Source organism: Mytilus californianus, unplaced genomic scaffold, assembly GCF_021869535.1.
Source record: "Mytilus californianus isolate M0D057914Y unplaced genomic scaffold, xbMytCali1.0.p SCAF_6, whole genome shotgun sequence".
In the NCBI taxonomy this organism is placed as follows: domain Eukaryota; kingdom Metazoa; phylum Mollusca; class Bivalvia; order Mytilida; family Mytilidae; genus Mytilus; species Mytilus californianus.
The window spans coordinates 86,857,298-86,880,865 of NW_026262712.1; the positions used below are offsets into that span (position 1 = coordinate 86,857,298).

Consider the following 23,568-nt stretch of genomic DNA (forward strand, 5'->3'; position numbering starts at 1 on the left):
TTGTTTTTCATTCATATTTACTGAAGCATTAATTTCAAGTGTTATCAATTAATTGTGCCTTACCTTGAGATCAGAGATTTCACTGTAACATTGTTCACTACGAGTGTTATCACTTAGTTGTACATTCCACTGACAGGGTAACTGATACAACAGATAGGGATGAAGTTTTAATACTGTATTAAATATATCCTGAAAGTAACAAAATGTTTCATTTAAGACAGTTTTAACTTGCTTCAGAACAAAAAATCAAATTTAGAGGACTCATTCTTGTCATCTGCCTCAATCGCCAGGACAAAGGTCAAATAGAGTTCATTTAATTAAAAAAAAAAATTTTAAGTTTTCATAAACTGTAAATTTATTGACTAAAGTGTCAGATCTCACATAAATTGTATCTTCATATGTTATATTATTCTGCACTTTTTACAGTATATCATTCCAGCAACACTCAAGAAAAACATACTATGAGGTAGTGTTTGTTTAAATTTGTTTTGTGATCAACTGTCAGCAATCTCACAAATCTTATTCCAACTTTCTGATGTACATTTTCTGTAAAAGTTATCTATGTCCATTTGTTATGAATTTATGTGTCAATAGGACATTATGCCCACACACTTTTTATAATTTTTCTTTCAATGTACATTAAACTGCAAAATGTGGATCAAAGCCCTAATTTGGCATATAATGAACAAGTGTACTTTGTTTCAAGTATCATGGTAAACTACCTTGAACCAAAACTTTAACCTGTATACAGACACACAGACGAAAAATATTATACTGACCCCTTCCATTAAAACATATGTGATCAAAATATTTAAAGCAAAAGCAGTCCAACTAAATCGGTATTCGAAAACCGAACTGTATATGTCAAGATATCAGTAAATCACCTATAAAGGCTTTTTTTTTATTATTCTGTATATTTCATTTCTTTAAATGACCAAATTGTCCACACATAGAACAAGTAGAGTTACAAAAATTTTACACTCACAGCAATCAGTATAGATTTCTCATAAAATAGTGATTATCATTTTATCAAAACCCATTTGATTTGTTGCAGATGAAAGACCAATTTCATGTTTTACCACCATCTACTAAGCTAAGCATGTTGAAATAAGCCACATAACTTATTCTATTTTACCTGATCTGCTAATGAAGTATATACCATGGTCTGTAATTCTTCCTGGGCTACTTTAGTCCATAATTCCATCCATCCCATATCACGTAACTTCTGTAAGTCAAGTAAGATAACTCCAGTATTGAAACCTCTACCCTGAAGCATATCAATGTACAGTCATGTATCTTTACAAAAATAAAAAGAAATATATAGAAAAATAAAATTACTTTGAGGGAATAAAAAGTATCATGCGTTCATATCAGATTCGATACGTGAAATTTATCAAACCTGATTCTGGTATCGAGTAACTTGAATGGCTATCTTCTTAACCATGAAAGGAAACACTTTTAATTAGAACCAGTCTAATCCAGTATATAATCAGTCCCAAAAGTTGCATATAAGTGACATGAACCATCAACACATCTATTAACTAAAAATGTATGTACAAATGGGGCATGTTTGTCTGCTGAACAAAATTAGAATAAAAATAAAATCTTTTGAAAGGAAAGCTTGGACTAAATAGTAAAGACCACAAACATTCCTGTTATGAAGGAAAACAATATTAATGAGCAAAACATGTTTCATGATGCATGTAGACTTAATGATTTTGTCTATTTGAATTAACATTCTATCTATATGATTTGTTAGCATAATGAGGTCTTAAATTCAGCCTTTAGGGCAAATCATTTTTCTATCCTCCTCAAACTTATTAGGTTTATTGTTCAGATAAGTAGTAGAATTTTCATCAAAAATAGAGACATTTATTATTCTTTATAATTTGTAGTTCATGATATAGATGAATATTCACTTTTATGATTTTCTTCATTTGAACAGTAGGTTATTATTCTTACATGATGACCATTTGTCTTTGCAAAATATCTTCCTTTCAGAAGTTCATTTTAATATAATCTTTAAACATGTGATTTTTCTTTCTATATAACACGTACAATTATGATCATGATAATATACATTAAAGTATATTTACATGGAATAAAATCCTTTCTCAAGAGAAAAATAATAATAGGAATCTTTTAAAACACACATCAGAGCTCGCCATGGTCTGTGATTCTTCCAAAGTTTACCAAGGTACCAGTCACTTTGGTTCCCTACCAGTCCTATAGTCTGAAATAATCATCGAAATTACTAATGCAAAGCTTGATACCAATCTAACAAAAAAAGTATAATCACAGATTATCTGAAGTGTAAAATGAAAAGATTTTTACAAACGAAACAGTCAGCTACTTATTAATGTTTCTCTTTTTTCTTGTTTTATTCACGACATGATTTTTTATCACTATAATTCTAAAACTTCACTCTCTCAAACATAGTTACTGGTCAACCTGCTTTTGCATAGTCACAATAACATATAATCTTTTCTATATATGTATAAGGTAACAGCTAGCCCTAAACAAGAATGTGTCTATAGTACACGGATGCCCCCCTCGCACTATCATTTTCTATGTTCAATGGACCGTGAAATTGGGGTCAAAACTCTAATCTAGCATTAAAATTAGAAAGATCATGTCATAGGGAACATGTGTACTAAGTTTCAAGTTGATTGGACTTCAACTTCATCAAAAACTAACTTGACCAAAAACTTTAACCTGAAGCGGGACAGACGGACGAACGGACGGACGAACGGATGGAGTGACGGACGAACGGACACACAGACCAAAAAACATAATGCCCCTAGGTGGGGCCTAAAAATCATCCAAGATTCCTATTAGTTGTTTTGCATTACTCAGTTTTCTGTTTTCTCTGTTCTATTTTGTGCACTATTTTCATTGTTTCTAAAACACTTTCTTGTCTGTTCCCATTTTTAATAAATGTTTTAGGACCATCATGTTTTACCTTTACATGTAACACTGCATTCTTTCCTTTAATACTTGGTCATTCTGTTGATTTAATCATACAGATAACCTGGTACATTTTCATTCATTCCATTAATTCTATTCAATTATCTTTCTTTAATTTACATTATATAACAGTAAGGTATTATTCTAATCTGCTGAAAAAAAAACATTTACATGTTCTCAAACAATAGGTAGAGGCCTCGGTGGCCGAGTGGTCTAAGTAGTTACTACTTTAATCACTAGCCAGTCAACACTGAGGTTGTGGGTTCGAACCCCGCTCGTTCGGGTGCACTCGACTCCAATCTTAATTGACTAGGATTGTCATTTTTTCTATCGAAGGTCAGTGGTTTTCTCCGGGCACTCCGGCTTCCTCCACCAATAAAAACTGGCCGCCACGAAATAGCGCAAAAGCGGTGCTTAAAAGTGGCGTTAACACACCAAAAATCAATCAATCAATCAAACAATAGATATAGATCAGTGGGTTTTTCCCTCCATTGATATCGTAAAATATCAGTCAAGAGGTACATTGTGAACCTTTTTGGTGAGTAGACGAGTCACATTGTGTAGCGTGACTAATGTTTTACAATATATATACAAAGAAAATCTGATAATCTTACTAATTCTGGTTATTTTTTCCTCCTTAAGCCATTTTTGTGACACTTTGATGTCCTCGTGGAAGTAAGCTTGTTGAGGTCTGCTCTCACATTGTGGCATTGCTGATAACTTCTCTTTACACATTGTTATTTTGTTGATAAGTTCTGCTCAAACCTCATAAAGCCATGATATGGGAATTAACTGATTAGGGTAATATAGACACAGGGAAGTACGATAATTAATAATATTCACCTTTTTCCCTTTTAAAATGCTGAATATTTTCCACAGCTCAGCTATATCTGTAGCAAATGTCACATCTGTATCTAATACTATAACCTATCAAAGTAAATTAAATAATTTTACATTAGTTTAAGTGTGTGTCACATCAGAAAACATTTGATGGCAAAAAAAGTACTTGATTAGCCAACATCATTTTGTCAAATAGCTCAAAATTAAGGTCAGTCATTGTCAAGCCCATAACTCAAAATTGGTGTATTTATAATTCAAAGGTAACTCTAGTGCTTAAAGCAAAACTGTAAAGCAATAAACAATAAAAGTTGCAATTAAGAGGAATTAATACAATATGGATGGAAACAGGTTGAACCAAACCAATGTCATTAGAAACCTTTTTTTTTTATTTCAAATTAATAATTCGCTTCAATTCTACTAGCTCATAAAACAAACGAAATTTGGCATTGTATAAAGGAATTCTGACACACCAAATTCAATAAACATTTTTTGTTAGATAGAAAATATTTTGAATGTAAATTTTAAAGGAGATATCTTTATCTTTTTTATTTTATTTAAAACAAGGTGACCATATCAATAAATATATAACAAATTTTTGATTAAATATGATCTACCGTAAATTCAGAAATTAATGTGTGCTTTTATTATTGCGATTTTTGAAGAATGGACAAAAATGCAAGAGTAATTATTGTGATTTCAGGAAAATCTGCACAAAGATATATCTATCTGATTGTTCTTATTATTGCGGTCCTCACCCAGTCGCATTATTCGCAATGATTAAAACCTCGCAATAATTTCTGATACTACAGTATTTGACTATTCGGTTTTGAATTTCTTTCATTATCATTTGAATCTGAGTGACAGTTCATCCCAACATGTCTATTTACCTCTTTTTGGTGTTTTTAAGAGATAATAATATTAAATAATCTATGTGGTAAAGTTATTGCTAATACATAGAAAAATGTTGTGAAATGCCAATGATAATATAGTTTTATAGTCAATTTCGTAATACAAACCTTGGATAGATTTCTTGGTAAAGTTTTTGGTAATGTTAACTTCATCAGACCAAACACCCCAGAGTAATGTTTATTAGATATCCATACTACATCTTCCTACAATACAACATGTTCATAGCTATGTTTAAAAACTCAAGTAAAATTTCACAACACTATGTCAATTATAAACTCAGATGTTTACACAAATTCAAATTATTATGATAAGATAAAAAAAAATTATTCAATTATAAAACTTAAAAAAAGTTTACACAAATTCACATTATCAATTTTTTTACTTTTTCTAAAAAACCGCATTGCATTATATAAATTTTCTGAATTTACATCATTTCTAATAATATCAATTTTAAATTACCTGAACTTTGTCTGTTGAGTAAAAACTGACATTTACTGAAATACAGAAAAAATTGTATGTTCAATGTAATGAAAAGTAAAAATGAAATTGAATTTATAAAAAACTGAAATAAATTGAACACAAATTAATTTTCTGAGATACATGCTAGTACTGAAAAGATAGCATTATGACAAGTTGTGTATTAAAACCAACGAATACAAATTTTCCCACTAATGCATACCTGCCAACCTCTGAAACCTTCAAAGAGGGAGATCTCCCCCACAGCTATGACAGCTGAGGCTGAGGGGGAGATTTTGCGCGAACGACATTTTCAAGTTAAATATATGACATTTTAAGAATTCATCTACAAAACACCAAAAAGACTTAATAAATATACTTTACTTCTTCAATTCATGGTTATAATCTATACAAGGAAGGGTTTTATTTAGCCTTTTTCAATACCTCAGAGTCTCATAACTCATAAGATTCCATATTTTGATTTTGTTGTGAGTCTCACACTAAGCATGCTTTCAAACATCGTACAGACCACCAGAAGAAATCGAAAAGTTGATTGAACATGATGTGCAAAAAGATTCATTGCCAAGTGAACTTAGTCGTAAAAATTCAAAATCTTTCCTTCAAATCTGCTTGACATTTCAATTTGCAGTTATCTATTTCTTCTTTTTACATTGCCACTTGGTCCAGACAAAGGCCTCTATCTTGTTGGAGTTGGCATAGCAGAAATGAATTTCGATTATTTAATTTTAATTCAAATCGGCAAAAAAATTGTATAAAGGTGCATGAAAAATTGTATAAAAGTGCATGTGTTTCAGACAATGTCTCTATTAAATTAATGGGTGTAAATAGAATAATAGTTTGATTTGTTTTTATCCAGAATATGCATGAATATTTGCTACAAGACTTTTAAGCAAACAGCTAGATTAATATCAAATAATTTGTCCTCTGTACAATTATAAAAATGATTATGCCTTTTGTACACACATAATGATGTCATTCTCCTGACTGGTCCCCTGTCACTTTAAATTCTAGCACTCATCTATCAGTTAGCAGTCACACATATAATGTAAAAGAGGGACAAGTGTCCATTTGTCTGTGTCTCAAAACTAATCACCAGTTACAAGAAGCACTGAAGTACATACAGATCACAGATTAAGGAATTACATTTTGACCAATTTTAACCCTAATGAGGACAGGTTCGGTTGCAAATTACTACATAGTCAAAATAAATGTAAATACCTTCAGGAACATTCCATGTGTCAAACAGACGACTTAAAATGAGTTGAGCTATATCATCTGATATAAAGTGGAAGTGGAGAGGATTCTTTCTGTAGAACAATACACTTTTAATCAATGTGACAACACTCCTTGTGGCACTGTGTCCAGCACATACAATCGCTATGTGTATTACCTGTAACAGAAATTTTTAAGTTTCATTGCTGATTTTGCTATATAATCTATATTCTTATTAAAAAGGAGAAAATAAATAAAGAAATTTGTGCTAAAACTCTTCTGTTTGCATTTTTGCATTCAAAGAGTAAATGTTGTAAATATCAATAAAACAGATACTCAAAACCAAAAATTTACAGAAACAAGACATTTGGAGGTCACCATAGTCTTCAGCAATGTAAAAAGGCTATAAACTTGTGGCACTGCTATCTCATAATTAATATGATTAATGGTCCCTTTATTGTATTCTCACAAATGTGACAATATAATACATCCACCAAAATTATTGCTGATTTATAATGCATAACATAAAAGCTACAAAGAAATCAAATATGGTTTTATTGTGGTGCTACTTTGTATATATTGGTTTTATTTTAGCATGCAGACATTTCAGCGTTTTTTATTGCTGGGTAACATATACATGTATCTCACATTTGTTATATCTGGTTGAAAACTTTGATTTCTGAGTCAGCACTAAGAAATACAAGAAAAATTGAATAGCCTATCTATCTCACATATTTTGTATTTCTAGTCTAGCAAAACATTTCAAAAGGGTTTAATGGCCTGCCAACATCGAACACTAATATTACTGGTTCAGCAATAAGATATTTTAGCAGAGTTTTTTCCTTGCCTGTCTCTAGCAGCAGTATTTTGGGTTCAGTTTAAAGATATTTCAGTAAGATTTTACTGCCTTCTTTTTTTATTTCTGTTTCAGAAATTAGAAACTTCAGCTGAATCTTTATTGGTTATCAACCCAAATTTTTAGTATTTTTTACCCATGAAGACATTTAAGAAGTGTATCATTGCATGCCTGGCTCACATTTGGAAATCTTTTGTTCAAAGTTCAGTAATTCAGCAAGTTTTATTGTATTTATATATTTCAGTAGAAAATTATTGTGTATCCATTGTCACATTTTGGTATTTCTAGATCAGAGCTTAACTATTTTAATAGACTTTCATTGCCTGCCTACCTCACACTTGGGTATTTCCAGTTCAGCATTCAGACATCTTAGTAGGGTTTTATTGCCACCATATGTTGTGCCATTCTGTACTGCAATACTCATCTGTAGGCCTAATAGTTTATTTCTTGTTTTACTGTTGAAACAAAGAGATACAATTATTGACGATACTTAAAAAGAATACTATAGTGACAAATAATACAATCATGACAATGTAGGACTCCCAAATATATGTAATAAGAGGTATAGATTTATAGTTTATAAATGAATTTGAATCTAAAGAAAAACAAGAATTTTCAATTATTAAATTTTTGATTAAAAATGTATTACATGTATATACATATTTTCTAAACAAAACACACATACATGACATATATACTGTTAGAAGGAAGGTGTCAATTTATGTTTGTCTGTAAAATTTAACAACAATGCAGATGAAAAACAACAGCTTCAAGAATGAAACCCACCAGATAATATCAAAACTTTATTATATTTTGTGATAGGAAAGTAAACAATGGAAGTCAAAGCATTTTTCCATATTTTATAACCTATATTATTGCCTGCCAACTACACACGTTAATATAACTGGTAAAGAAATAAGATATCTTAGCAGAGTTTTTACCTTGACTGACTCACAAAATGGTATTTCTGGTCCAGCATAATGATATTTCAGTCAGATTGTATTGCCTTTAATTTCGAAAATAACTTTTCAGGGTTGACAATTTTGAATATTCATCTCTTTAAAGGTGCCACAAATGTTTTATTATACCCAACTAACAGAGGAGGAGTCTTTTGAACCATTGAAAAAGCACTTACCTTACTGTAGTAACAGATTGTCAAAACAGTTACACACGATGTTGAGCAACCAACAATCAATCAATCAAAACAGTTATGTTAGAAAATTATTTTGTGTCTAAGAATTTCTTGTATGTACAATATACAACAAAGGAAAACTCTTCCTACAAAATATTGATGGCCCTCATTTAAAGGACCAATTATTAGAGATACCCTCGGCACTAGATGAATTTCTAAGCCTTGTTTCCTTGTCACTCCATGGGCTTCTAACATGACAGTTGCCATTTATGTCTGAGACATAATTTTGATGGGAGATAACTTCTGTACAAATCAAGAAGCTCTAGTTATTTATAGATGAATAATAGGGTCAGTAATGAGAGTGATACTTTATATTCAAGGAATATTTATCTTTAGAGTGACAGAATAAGCCTTCTATTGTTCTGGATATCAATACCTAAATATACTACAAGACCATTTCTTAATTTCTCAAAATTCTTTTTTCAACTTATTCATGTTATTTGTTCAAATAGACCTATTGTACAAGAATATAGGATTAACCATACACAAGATTTTGAATGTAAGGTTCTAGATTTCATTTGTACCTTAGTTGCTTCCTAAGGACTTTATTTTCCTGATCAGCTTCTTTCAATCTCTGTGCAAGTCTGGACTCCAAAATTTGCCCGGCTTGGCCATCATATTTAGGGATTTCTATGAAATAAAAATAAAAATGCCATTTTGAATGTAGCTTTAAGAATTTCCATGCATATTTTACAGTTTAAAGTTCACTTTATAAATATCTTCTGAAAAATTGTTTTATGATTAAGAAAGGAATAGGCCCGGTAAGACCCCTGTTTGGCTCCAGAATAAGGTCCGTGAACACAGTTATCGTCCCTTGATTTTCGTTGTCCACAAATATAGTCCCTAGTGTGGACAGTGTGTTACTTGCCATTTTTTTTATACCTCTTCCAAATGTATTTCTTCATGTTTTATGCCTCAAATAGCAAGTAGGGGGATGAAATTACACTGGGTCATGAATTTTAAAGTAAAGTAGTGATTTGGTCCAGCTGAAAAAGGTTACAAATTAGCACTTTGGAAGCTGTCAAAAGATTTCAAGACTCCCTTACAATGAAATTGTCCATATTTTGAGTTAGAGCCGATGAAGTTTTCTATAATTTTGATATAATTTGTCCCAAAAGTAGTACAACACACTGTAAAATGTTATTGAGAAAGCGCAGGTGTGATTTTTTTTATTTTCATTTATTGTCTAAAAGAAATGCACTACGAAATAACTGTGTACTCGGACCATAAAGCATTTTTACAAATTTGTTCAATTGTAAACTTTACGCTATTTATTGGAAAGTAGAATACTTTTGCTACATAAATGTTGACTTTGACAATACAATGCACATGCATCAGGTACTAGCATCATTAATTTATGCAAAATTACTGAAATTTTCACAATTTTAACATTTGTGCTAATTTCTAAACGGTTTTTGCCTAAAATGGAAATGGCCGCATTTGTGTTCAGCCTTTATATCAAAATATATGTTGTACTTGATGATATTTCATAACATATATAAAGATTGAGACTGAACACGAATGCAGCCACTTTCATTTTTGACAAAAACCATCTGGAAAGTTACGTTTTATGGCATATTTGATAGATTTTTCACATTTAAGCTTGCATTTGAGCGTCTTTATTGACCAAATCAATTTAAATCTTATACATAAACTAATTGAATCGACTGTGGTAGACACTTAAATGTTTAAAAAATGTCAAAAATCTTTTATCCCATGTATTTTGAATTTTAGGCCAAAATTAGCCCTTAGCGGACCTTCTCCTTTATATTCATATTTGAATTTAACAGTGTTATTGACAAATATGTCAATATGCTGTTACAGACACGATGATACACAATCATTTTTTTCCTGATCTTTATTCTATGTTTTATTAGAAAAAAAACAGTACAAGGCTTAACTGTGAAGATAAATGATCTCTAAGATTAAATAAAAATTAAGATTGGAAAAAAGTGCACAAAGTCATTATGTCTTTTAATTTTACACCACAAAAAGCTCAAAACTTCATTGATTCTAGTATAGAATAATACACAGAATCATAGGCACAAATGAATTTTATTCAAAATTAAACAAACAAACAGATAAATGTACGTTCTGCAGTGAAGCTATTGAAGATATTGAGCACATATTTTGGACATGCAATAAAATATCAGATTTAAGGATTTAACTTAGTGATTGGATTTATTACCAAACACAAATAATAATTCCATTTAATATGGATATTAATTTATTTGGAAATTTAGGAAACACAGGAAATTATAAGATAAATAAATGAAGAATGTGTCCATGGGACACAGATGATGCCTCTGCTTGCATATAATGTTATAAAGGGATATAACTCAAGAATATTAAAAGTGACACCATCCAAATTTGAACTTGATCTGACTTTTGTGGTAATAAGAATTGTGTATAAGTTTCATAACATTTGGTTGAGGCAAACTAAAGTTAGAAAACGGAAACAATGAAAAATTGCAATGTCTATGTTTATAAAGGGGCATAACTCATGAATGGTAAAAGTGACGCCACCCAATTTTGAAACTTGATCTGTGTTTTGTGGCAATAAGCATTGTGTATAAGTTTTATAACATTTGGTTGAGGCACACTAAACAGAAACCAATTTTGGGGACGTACGCAAGGGACGGACGGGACGGACAAGGGTAACACTTAAATCTCCCCTTTGCCTAGTGGCGGAGGCATAAAAACTTCATAATACTCCTGACAAAATTCTATATTTATAAAACAAAACTTTGTGAAAATCAGGTAAATTTTACATAACTAAAAAAATACCTAAGTTTATATCTGCATTTATGTTCGTCAAAGTTTCTTGTACAAATATAATCCAAAAGAAAAAAATCCTTGTGAGCTGTAATGAATGCTGTAAGACATATTTTTTTATTTTTTTTTTTTGCTGTTGCCAAAATAAGTTAACTTTTAAGTACTAACCAAATTATTATATATAACTAATGGTTAACGAGGTCAGGATAAGGTACCGGTATTTTTTGTATCCAACTAACAAATGTCAAAATCATAAATAAAGTATGATACATATTCATGATATTTAAAAGAAAAAAATATTCATGACCAGAATTTATATTATCCATTTTACTGCCAGTGCAATTCCTAGTTTTTTTTTATATTATGTTGAAAATAATCAGGCAAGCAGACAAAAACATGAGAGATGAAGAAACAGGAAATTTATGAATACCGGTAGTGATCATTCTGGGGGAAAGTTTTGATGTCAGATAACAAGGGAGTAAATTTCTTATTTCCTAAATCTATCATTTTAGTTCCCTTTCTAATTCACTCTACATGCTCTACAAATGTTGATAATTACCATCAGTTGTTAAAGCTAAGTAAACCAAAATACATGTTGGAAATGCTCCTATTATCACCAACACAACCAAAGTCTGTTTTTCATTCTTATCAGCATTGTTGTAACCCATAGTCTCTCTTGCTACATTGCATGCTGTTCTAAAAAATGAAAAAAATTGATATATGAAGCTATATTCTTTTCTGAACTAGAAATTGCATGCTTTGAGTCTTTCGAAAAACTGAAGAGAAAAAAATACAACAAACTGATGTTTCAATTTGTGAAAGAAATTTAATTGTGCACTAATGTATATTTCATTTACAGGGTGTTTGTATTCATGTTCTTTCACCAGCATATTTGTATTTAGTCCATCTTTATTGTTTTGTTTTAGTATCTTAAGCATGTTCAGCAGTCAGGGTAATTACTTAAACAAGTAAATTTTCATATCCTATAAAAGGTTCTTTTAAATATTTCTTAAAAAACTTACTTTTGTAAAGATCATTTACAGGTGTACATTCATAAAAAATATCATGTAGTTTATAGAGATGGGGTAAGATAATATGATGCCCCCTCAATTTGTTATCTTTGACCAACAGTAATCAGTTGGCCTGTCTGTTATCAATCAACACTTTACATGTCCAACAACAACTCGAATTTGCTTTATACCGGGGTACTTTTTTTGCTTTGTAGATTTCAATAACTCTGTACACGATGTTTGAAGTGGAAAATGAAGCTCACTTTTGATTTGGACTATTTTTAAATTGTGTTGTTTCAGACTCATGGGACTAAATGGTAAAAAATTAGAAAAAAATTATATTTCTTACAATAATGTAAGTTTTCAGTATTGAATTTTAAAATTTTATTAAACCACCCCCACCCCCCAAAACAATATCTTGGAGGGTATAAAGGAATCACACTGTCCTCCTGTCTGTCCATCTGTCTATCTGGTAAGTGCAACTCCTCCAGGCTTGATGGATATTGATGAAACTTTACACAGATGTAGAATGCTACCTTTGGAGGAATAAATCCTTGTCTTACATGTAAAAGGGGAGATAATGGAATTTAAATTGGTTTCTAGAGTTCTCAACTCTTTCCAATGTGTGTTTAATAGTTCTTATGTTATTTTGATATTTTATGTATATTTCAGCAATATTATCCAGTCAACTATTTACGTAATGTAGCTTTAAAACAAGTCAATACGCCATATGTGTTCCTGTCTGATGTAGATTTCCTACCCATGCATGGATTATATGAATATTTAAAGAAGGCTTTACCATTGATGGATATGGAAAACAGTAAAAAAGTTAGTACCAGTTTGTATACTACATTAAAAATAAAATCAATGGCCTTCAAGTTATGAACTATCTGCACTATGAATTTCAAATTTTTAAGAATGTATTATCAGTTTTACATTTATTACAAGTTATTTTTGAAATCGAATTGAGTACAAATGTTTTGCATGTCTACTACTAATAGTCAAGTTGGAAATGTTATGTTGAGAATTAGATTTTTATACGACCGCAAAACTTTTTTGTGGTCGTATATTGGTATGACGTTGGCGTCGTCGTTGTCGTCGTCGTCGTTGTCGTCGTCCGGCGTCGTCGTCGTTGTCGGCGTCGTCGTCGTTGTCGTCCGAAGACACATTGGTTTTCACACTCTAACTTTAGTTTAAGTGAATGGATCTTTATAAAGGAAAGGTTGGGATTGATTTTGGGGGTTATTGTACCAACCGTTAAGGAATTAGGGGCCAAAAATAAGCATTTTTGTAACTTCCAGACATAATTTGTGTGTTAGTCTATGGATCATTCTGACATTGTACCACAGGGTTCCATATCACAAAGGGAATGCTGGGATTGATTTTGGGGGTAATTGCCTCAAAATTTTAGGAATTAGGGGCCAAAAAAGGGGAAAAAAAAAGCATTTTTCTAGTTTCATGACAATAACTTGTGTGTAAGTGTATAGATCTTTCTGAAATTATACTACAAGGTTCCATATCACAAAGGAAAGGCTTGAATTGAGTTTGGAGGTAATTTCCCAAAACCTTTAGGAATAAGGGGCCAAAAAAGGGGCCAAAAATAAGCATTTTTATACGACCGCAAAAAAATTTTGTGGTCGTTATTGGTATGACGTTGTAATCGTCGTCATCGTCGTCGTCCGAAGACACATTGGTTTTCGCACTCTTACTTTAGTTTAAGTGAATGGATCTCTATGAAATTTTACCATAAGGTTCAATACTACAAAAGGAAGGTTTGGATTGATTTTGGGGGTTATGGTACCAACAGTTAAGGAATTAGAGGCCAAAAAGGGACCAAAAATAAGCATTTTTGTAACTTCCAGACATAACTTGTGTGTTAGTGTATGGATCTCTCTGACATTGTACCACAAGGTTCCATATCACAAAGGGAATGCTGGGATTGATTTTGGGGGTAATTGCCTCCAAATTTTAGGAATTAGGGGCCAAAAAGGGGCAAAAAACAAGCATTTTTCTAGTTTGTAATCCTAAGGTACCAGGCTTTTAATTTGTTACGCCAGACGCGCATTACGTCTACATAAGACCCATCAGTGACGCTCAGATCAAAAAAGTTCGAAAGCCAAAACAAGTACAAAGTTGAAAAGCATTGAGGACCAAAAGTTTTAAAAGTTTGATTAAGTCGTTACTATGCATTTTACTGTATTAAAACTTACAAAAATACACTAACTAGACTTGCAAAGAAATCATAAAAGCGTTTTTAATCATTATATCGGTAAGAGATTGGTATTCCGATGGGTACTCGCTGTGCCACTCTTATTTTTGATTTGCCTGAATACTGTAGTTGCAAATCGCAATTTATGATTAACTGTCATAATGATCTAGCTTATACTTCTTGATACATTTTTAAGCGATACCTTCAAATGTTTAGACAACACATACCCCGTAAACTATCCAGAGTTTATAAATATACGTATTGAATGTATACACTTTACATCCTGTTATCAAACCCAACGTTTATTGATTCAAGACCTTGATATTAGAATTTGTCATAGAATTTCTCAAATAAAATGTTAATGTAAACAGGTCGATATTTTATTTCTGTTATTAATTTTCCTTTCGTTGACAGCTAAGTTGGTTCGATGCGAACTAGTTTGCCGTGACGTGATAGATATTGATAAGTCATTTATATTTTTGATTACTGGAAAGTTTGTACATTTTTTGTTACTTTTTATGTGCTGTATAATCAAAACATATATTTTTTTTATATTTCAGACGGGAACAGTTCCAATTGTGGGGTGTAGTTGCATTCTTTATTATGATTATATTTATTATCTACATGTATTTGAAGAAAGATGTTGAAATTTTCACTAGACCTACATTGAAAGACAGCATATTGTCACTTGTGAGGTAAACATATTATAGTATTGTGAATGTAGTCAGGTATATATGAATTGTCAATTTGGTAAAGTCTAAACTTATTTCGTCTACATTATTCTAAATTTTGTATTATCTAATGATTCTTTATTTTTATCTTCTACAACAGTACTTTGAAAAATGTGATGAATTCAACTTTCCAAATGTCAACTTCCTATTTTTCAGTAGTAACATACCCTCTCTTCTCATCAATTAATACGTTACGCTCGTGTTCATGTTTACACTATACGTACTTTATTATCAGGGTGTGTTCATTACATTAAAATTTAGATATGAGGAAGAACGACTTAAATTTACACTACATTACTTTTACGGTCAAAATCACGACTTCGTTGACTGACACGATATGTCTAGACTCACTATCGACATGGTTTCGCTGTCTTAAATCTTTAGACACCAGAATATTCGTCTGATTTGCAAATGTATCGATTGTTTCCTTTTCCCGATTGTGACATTGTTACTAAGATATAGAGGATGATCCATGCATGGGAGGCGCTTAAACTGTCGAAGCTTCCTGTCTCGCACCTTTTGAAGTTGATACGATCCCCTCACTTTTGGTTTTTGTTACCTTCATTGGTATCTTCGAAATCGATGTGTTAGATTTGAATATCGGTAGACTAATGTTGACTAAAACTATTCAATACTCATATGAAACAAAAATTTAATAAAAATGTCAGGTGTTAAGATTTTATCATACGGTTATATGAATAAAATGAGTTGCTGGGTACACGTCAATGAGACAGCAACCGAGTGACAAAATAACCAAGATAAATGTAGAGACCATAGACAAGTGTCCACATTGTATGACTATCATAACAGCACCACACTCCTACTAATATCTAATGCACATAAAATACATCTCTGTAACATTCAGCTTTAAAGATCGTTGCATCTGTTAAGGTATATGGTTGACATTGTTAAAAGCCTGACATATCAAGTTGGTTTGTTTTATTACTTCAGGAAACGTTTATTTTATTTTTGTATTGTTATTAGCCTTTCTGAGCTTTATCACTGACTTGCTTTAATTCCTCCGATCACTAGAAAATATTAAGAAAAAGAAGTGAGATACGGGTACGGAACAATAAGACAGCGACAGAAATCTTCCATAGCATGAACATAGAGTGATCGATGTTTCATCTTAAGGAATTAACTTTCAGATGATTCTGTGGGTGTATATTCTATTCTCATATTTATACTTATAAATCTTAGCTTATTTAGATAGGTTAAAGGTTATTTATAGAGTCACTCAGTGTTTTATTATCCAAACCAGACTTTTTTGGGGCAATTTTTGCTATAATTGTGTCAAGCAAAAAAAATCAATTGTAGTTTAATTCGATTATATATGAATAGAATACACTCATCATAGATACCGGCTTAAAATTGTGTTCGCCAGATGCGCGTTTCATCTACAAAAGTCTCATCAGTAACGCTCGAATCAAAAAAGTTAAAACGTCCAAATAAAGAACGAAGTTTATGTGCATTGAGGACCCAAAATTAGAAGGAATTGCAACAAGACTTCACCGATGACTGAATCGTCGATACTAAGTTCAAAATGCCGTTATCGTTATACCCTTAAAATAATAAACTAAACCGTGTACCAATAAAAAAAGAAATTTGCAACAATAATGATAGTCCGAGCTTAGCAACTAGGACCGTAATTACAAAATCCTCTTTTGATGAAACTATATTAGTTGCCAAAAATATCTTTTCGTGAATAGACTATACATGGCAATCATTCGACATCTTCTTATTTCTATACAGTAATTTGCAATGTAAACATTGTGTGCTATAATGTATAGTAAAACGTAAAAGATCGTAAAAGGTTATATGATCGTTCAATCTTCAAATGCAAAAATATTATGTTACGGTATTGACTGACGATTTTTTTTCTGGTTTTTCTATAATTGTGTTTTTAACACTTTTCTCAAATTAATAACTATTGTTTAAAATTTACCTATGATTGAGAAGAATATCGTGTCTTAAGGCTTACTATGTCTTTGTCGTCCACTATAGAATCTCCTACATCAATTGTCATATGTTACGATCATTTTTGCCGAAAAGTACTGAAGACATACCAAAATATAATCTATCCAAGATGTTTTGTTTGCCTGTTTTGGTTTGTGGGCTTTCTTGGCCCATAGGGACGTTGTGAGCTTTAGCCATCACTTGGCATCCGTCGTCTGTCATTGTCCGTTGACTTTTACAAAGATCATTTCCTCTCAAATCATTGTGCCAAATTTAAGCAAACTTGTTCACATTCATCAATTGGGTATCTAGTTTTAAATATGTGTCCAATGACCCCGCCTGCCAACCAACATGACCAACATGGCTAAAATAGAACATAGGGGTGAGTTGCAAGTAAGGTCTATTATCTTGTAAACCACTATAGATCGAGAAAATATGATAGGACAAAAATGTTTAGAATAGACAGGCGAAAGATACCAAAGGGACACTAAAGCTCGTAAGTCGAAAATAAACTGACAACTCCATGGCTAAAAAAGAAAAGGACAAACAGACAAACAATAGTAAACCAAAACACAACATAGAAAACTAAAGACTAAGCAACACGAACCCCACCAAAAACTGGGGGTGATCTCAGGTGGTCCAGAAGGGTAAACAGATACTGCTCTACATGTGGCACTCGTCGTGTTGCTCATATTGGTACAAACCCGGTAATTTGGTACGTCACATTTGAGGAAAATGGGACGGGATTGAAGTTACGACATTTGGAACATATCCACTATCATCTGTGAAACGGATATTCCATAACGGTCAAGCAACTCGTGATGGCGTTCGTAAAATTTACGTAGAGATGATTTCAACTTCACCCCTTGGAACTGTTGGTTTAATAGCTTCCTTGAGAGTAGCAACCCTCTATCAAGGAAATCATGATTAGAAATACAAGCCGTAGAATATCGTATCAACTGGGAGATATATAATCCGTATGCAGGCGCTGCTGGAATGTTGCTACATAGAAATGAAAAATTCACAATTGTGAAGCTGAAATCATCTCTTTTTTTCGTAAAGTTTTGTTTTCAACCGACCCTCATTGTCAATTTCCAGATGTAAGTCAAGATATGAGGCAGACTTAACTGTATCTGTTGTATCCTTTATCGATCGGATAGATGCGTTCAACATAGTCACCTAATTTTGAATTATTTAGTCTATCTATTTACATTTACTGTAAGAATTATTGCCCTTAAATGAAAACTTTACCAATTTTTGTCTTTTATCTTGAAAATGATAACAGATAGACATAAACTTGTTATAGTAAAAATGATCAACAAGACAAGATCAACAAATTAGTTTATTAGCCTAAATCATTAGCCTACTCCTTATCATTTGTTTAGGAGTTATTGTCCTTAAATGACGAGTTTTATCATTTTTTGCATTTTTGCCTATAATCTTTAAAACTATAATACATAAATAGAAATTTGAAAAGAGCAAAATCAAACAGTAAGACAAGATCTATAAATAAGTCTAATTATGGAAAACGTCAGTAGATTCATTAAAGGAGTTGTTGCTATGAAACGAAGATTTTACCATTTTTTTTTTTTTGCTGATTATTTTGAGAAAAAAAATATTTTAATAATATATACAAAAAATTAAAGGGAGCAAAAATGGTCCACAAGGCAAGATCTACTATGAAGTTGATATTGCTGAAATTGGTGTACAACTCTTTAAATGGTTTAGTGCCCTTAAATGACATTTTTTACTATGTTTTGCATTTTGCCTTTTATCTTGAAACCTTTAATAGATTGATAGAAATTTTATGAAAAATTACCAACAAGACAAGATCTGCAAATAGATCAATATACATGTAGATGAATTTGTCTTCTTAAAGGAATTATTGCCCTTAAATGACGGTTTACCCTTTAGTGTTTTGGTCAAGACTATAGAAGATAGAGAGAAACAGTAAACAGTAAAAATATCAATACAAGTTCAAGGAGCTTTTGTTCATGAATAATATTCTAGTCTACAGGTATAGAACCACTAATTCAGGCCCGGTCGGGAAGAACATACAAGAAAATAGTACATATTTTAAACAAAATAGTTCCTACGCATAGCTGTATCTTTGTCAATAGTGGGAATATTTGGGTAGTTTTAATAGGAGGGCTCAATTGGCCTGTTGTTCAGATCAGAAGTTCCTGTTTTTGTACTATCAAACTTCCGGGAACCAGTACGCTCTAATATGCAATTAAAGGTATGTTGATTTTTTCAGCACAAGTCAGCATAAGGTACAGTTTTGACATGAAATAACTGCCACTTTATTCGAACTTAAGATAAAGTAGCCATTTATGCTTGAAATTGCAGAATTTAACATAGAAAGCAATGGGGCTATAAATTAGTGGTTTTATACCTATTACTGACAGGCATGTGAAATTCTATTTGTAGAAATCATACCCTTTACAGTGAAAATTGGTCACATTTGTTGTCAGAAATCATGTTACATTATTTTTTTTTATGTAACAATTATGTTAGTGTCAAATTACAGACCTCAAATTGCTACAATAAGGTATTTTAGCCTTTTTTGGTCATTTAGCATGCACACAGTTAAGATTTTACCTGAAATTTAAATTTTTGGATTATCTAACACTGAAACCAATGAAACTTGTATATTATGACTAGTTTATAGTATAAATATTGTTTTTGGTCAAATTATCTAGTGAGTGTTCATGTTTTATTGTGTTTCTTGGTGAATTATTTATTTCAAGGAAAATTGGTGTATACTTATATAGGAATTCCAAAATCTCACTTGAAATGCATTTTATAATCATTTTAGCAAGTTGTCTAGCTTGGATATACATAAATTGCTTTGTTGATCCATGTTTATACATAAAAGTATGTTTTTTTTACCTAATCACTCTCCTTTTCCAACATGTAGAAAAAAGGGGGGACAAAATTATCAATTATATTTTATGTTCAGACCACTGTATTTGTATTCAAGGAAGAATCTCTGATAAAAATAAGACATATAGGTAAGAACACTGTTACTTGAGTAGATATTAACAAATCAGAACTGGTAAAAATTGAAAAAGTGTCATATCTGTCACTATTAGTATCTATATGTAGTTTTCTTTGTTTAACGCATATGTTACTACCAGCCCAATTTGAGCTTGAATTCAGTGATATAGTGTTTTGACAAAACTTTTATGTGTTTTTCTATGCTAGAAATAGATCATAGAAGGAAATTAAGTCAAGCAGAAGTCAATATAACAAGTTTGGTGCTGTTATAGGTATAGAACCACTAATTCAGGCCCGGTCGGAAAGAACATACAAGACAATAGTACATATTTTAAACAAAATAGTTCCTACGCATAGCTGTATCTTTGTCAATAGTGGGAATATTTGGGTAGTTTTAGTATCAAATGAAAGCTTGGGGACTTGGGGTCACTGTAGAACCCTTGTTGAAAGTTTTATTTGAATAATAAAGAAGTATAGGAAATTTAAATAGGAGGGCTCATTTGGCCTGTTGTTCAGATCAGAAGTTCCTGTTTTTGTACTATCAAACTTCCGGGAACCAGTACGCTCTAATATGCAATTAAAGGTATGTTGATTTTTTCAGCACAAGTCAGCATAAGGTACAGTTTTGACATGAAATAACTGCCACTTTATTTGAACTTCAGATAAAGTAGCCATTTATGCTTGAAATTGCAGAATTTAACATAGAAAGCAATGGGGCTATAAATTAGTGGTTTTATACCTACAATGTCATCCATTGATGAAGATGCAAATAGACCTGAGTGAGCAACACAGGCTCTTTAGAGTCTGTAGATTATGAGCGTCACGGCTCAACACATCGATATGGTCATCCATGGGGCTTAGGTTGACTTCGGTACATATGTTAATTGAATATACATAGACAATAAAATATTCATCCAAATCAATGCATCAGGATGCTTTTTGTTTGGTACAATGGAAAAACTTTATTATCCCTCGTTGAAGTATATTGTTATTGTTATGAAAACAATAAGTTCAATGTTTTTTATGTGTACGTATTTTCTATTACCGAGTATTTCATTCGACTTTATCGTCGTGTTTATCAAATTTTCTATAATTCATTTTTATCTAGATATCAATGTTATAATTATTCTTTTAATGATTTTCTTTTAGAGCTAATAATAGACAAAGTGATGAAGCATCAACTGCTGAAAGGTCCAACAGAAAAGACTCTACAACTTATACAAGAACTGGTATTAAGAACAAACCATAATTAAACGAAGACGAGGATTCTTGTTGGTCTGATTCACAATCTGAGTCTGACATTGAACCAGTGAACGGCATGTCATCAACCGAAAACGATGGCAGCATACATATATCGTATACGGAAGCAGCCTCGTTAAACCTACAAAGTAAAATGGATGTTCAAAATAAAAACAGAACTCAGATTTAAATTTTGCATCATTGACCTCAACCAGTGCATTGCTGTATTTTACATATTACAGTATGAAATGTTAGTCTTTCATCTACATAACATTCTGTTTATATATTATCCAAAAGAAGGGATATAATGTATCATCTTAAAACACAAAATACCTACATGGATTTAACAACAAATAAAGAAAAGAAAGACCGCTTAAACTGCTATTTTTTTAACTCCCAGTTAAATTCTGACTTTAAACATGGAACAAGAGCTTTCTGCAAGTTCAAGCCGGCATTAGTACCGGTTTTAATATATAGGTATTGTACGCTGGTTAATATCATCTAACTACACACCATAACAGTGGGAAAATACTGCCATTATTTGCTCTCTAATCTCCTTGTAAAATACAGAAACAATATGATCATGTCTTTTTGTATTACACCATAATGCAGATCCAGATATGTGTTACATAACTTGACAAGACAAATATATGTATACGACAAAAAATCTTGATGAACTGATAATAAAGAATATGGGAAAAGGGATCATTAATGAAATAATTGCCAATATTTGTAGTATAAATTTTTATGTTTTGGCCATAAGCAGATAAGGTTTATACAAATCAAGGTTCATATCAAATCAATTCTATGACGGCTGCTTCTTGCATGTCAAAACAAAGATATCTTCATTGCTTGTATATATTGAGCATCAAAGTTTTCTCCCCGTTAGGATACGATTATTTGATTTTCTGTCGGGTTGGGGCATGGTAATTCTATTCTGGTGAGACCTGAAAATAAATAGTCTTGCTCAAGACATGATGAAAATGAATATTTTGCAACACAAAATGCAGGAAGTAATTGTCGTAGCAACAGATGAAAGTGAATATTTAATCCGCAAAAGAATCCTCCTACCCCTTCCCTCTCCCCCACGAATTTCAAATGATCGTCCAATAACTGTATATGATATGGAAATTAGGGACTTACCATTTTTTACTTGGGAGGGGGGCTGGTCAAAATGTAGGGGGGTCAAGTTTGTTTCTGTAAGTGGAAAAGGGGGGTTCAATTTTTTTTATAAATTGAAAGTGGGGGGATCAATTTTATCTCTAATGAAACATTTGTGAACTTTTGAATCATCAAGTATATCCTACATATCATGTGTGTCAAAGTTGTGTGTTTTGCATGTTAAAATTTTGGCATGTTTAATAGAGGGGGGGAAACAATTTTTTTTTAAACATTTTTAAGGGGGGATAAAATAGAAATAGTGAAATATTATGGACCATCCCCCACCCCCCTTTCCAACCTTTCCAAAGTAAAAAATGATAAGTCCCTCAGTGTTTCTGTTCGTGGTGTTAATTCGTATTAAATGTATATTGCATACTTCCATTTGGTTTATATTTATCAATTTTACATTATGGATAAATAGTGATAATCTACGCGAAAGGTAAAATCACAACCCAAACAATATATTAAGTTATTGTAATTCTTGTTGTTTGATATGATATTTTTAAACATGTGACATACGCTTACGTAATCCTGGTAATGTTATCACATGATGACGCACTTAATTATCAAGTGAGGGTAATACGAATTTTATTTGGGCGCATATTTTACTTTAAGAACAGCTATTACTAATTGAGTTCAATTACATAAGAAAGAAAGCATGATGAAATCGTGTAGCTATATCTTTGTAAGTTTGTAATATCTTTCAAATTTTCACGAATTTCCTTCCCATTGATATTTTTCTAAATTTAGAATAGTTGGGTAATTTTACAATGAAACAATGCAATTCACTCAGTTTACTGGCCATTTAATGAACAAGTGTAAGTATAAATTTATCTTATATTTTCTTATTATTAAATATTTTGTCATTTTTTTTCCCACTTCTGAAAATGAATGTCATCCGCTGTTGAAAACGATAATCGAAAGTTAAAATAAATGTTGATTCACAATCATTCATTTCGTTGTTCTACTTTTATTCAATGTTATGTTTCTGTTATATTTTCTACTTTTTTGTTTATGTAACAGTATGTTTATTA

At 31.7% G+C, this 23,568-nt stretch overlaps 2 protein-coding genes across 5 annotated transcripts in view; one reads left to right on the forward strand and one right to left on the reverse strand.

Moving 5' to 3' along the window:
- LOC127705942 (uncharacterized) overlaps positions 1-23,568 on the forward strand; it is a 151,449-nt gene that overhangs the window by 120,502 nt on the left and 7,379 nt on the right. Inside the window, exon 1 of one of the 4 annotated variants that reach the window (XM_052210309.1) lies at positions 23,061-23,110. The exons of 1 other annotated variant lie outside the window; for it this stretch is intronic. The gene's annotated coding sequence lies outside the window, so the exon portion shown is untranslated. 2 more of the 4 variants (XM_052210308.1, XM_052210306.1) reach the window with 2 other exon arrangements.
- Positions 168-11,857, reverse strand: LOC127706653 (xylosyl- and glucuronyltransferase LARGE2s-like). Its single transcript, XM_052211307.1, has 8 exons — positions 11,788-11,857; positions 8,978-9,083; positions 7,593-7,716; positions 6,412-6,583; positions 5,176-5,210; positions 4,824-4,919; positions 1,136-1,267; positions 168-173 (listed from the first exon to the last, which is right to left on the reverse strand). Exons 3-8 carry the CDS (start codon positions 7,683-7,685, stop codon positions 168-170), a joined length of 534 nt encoding a protein of 177 aa, XP_052067267.1. The 5' UTR covers positions 7,686-7,716; positions 8,978-9,083; positions 11,788-11,857.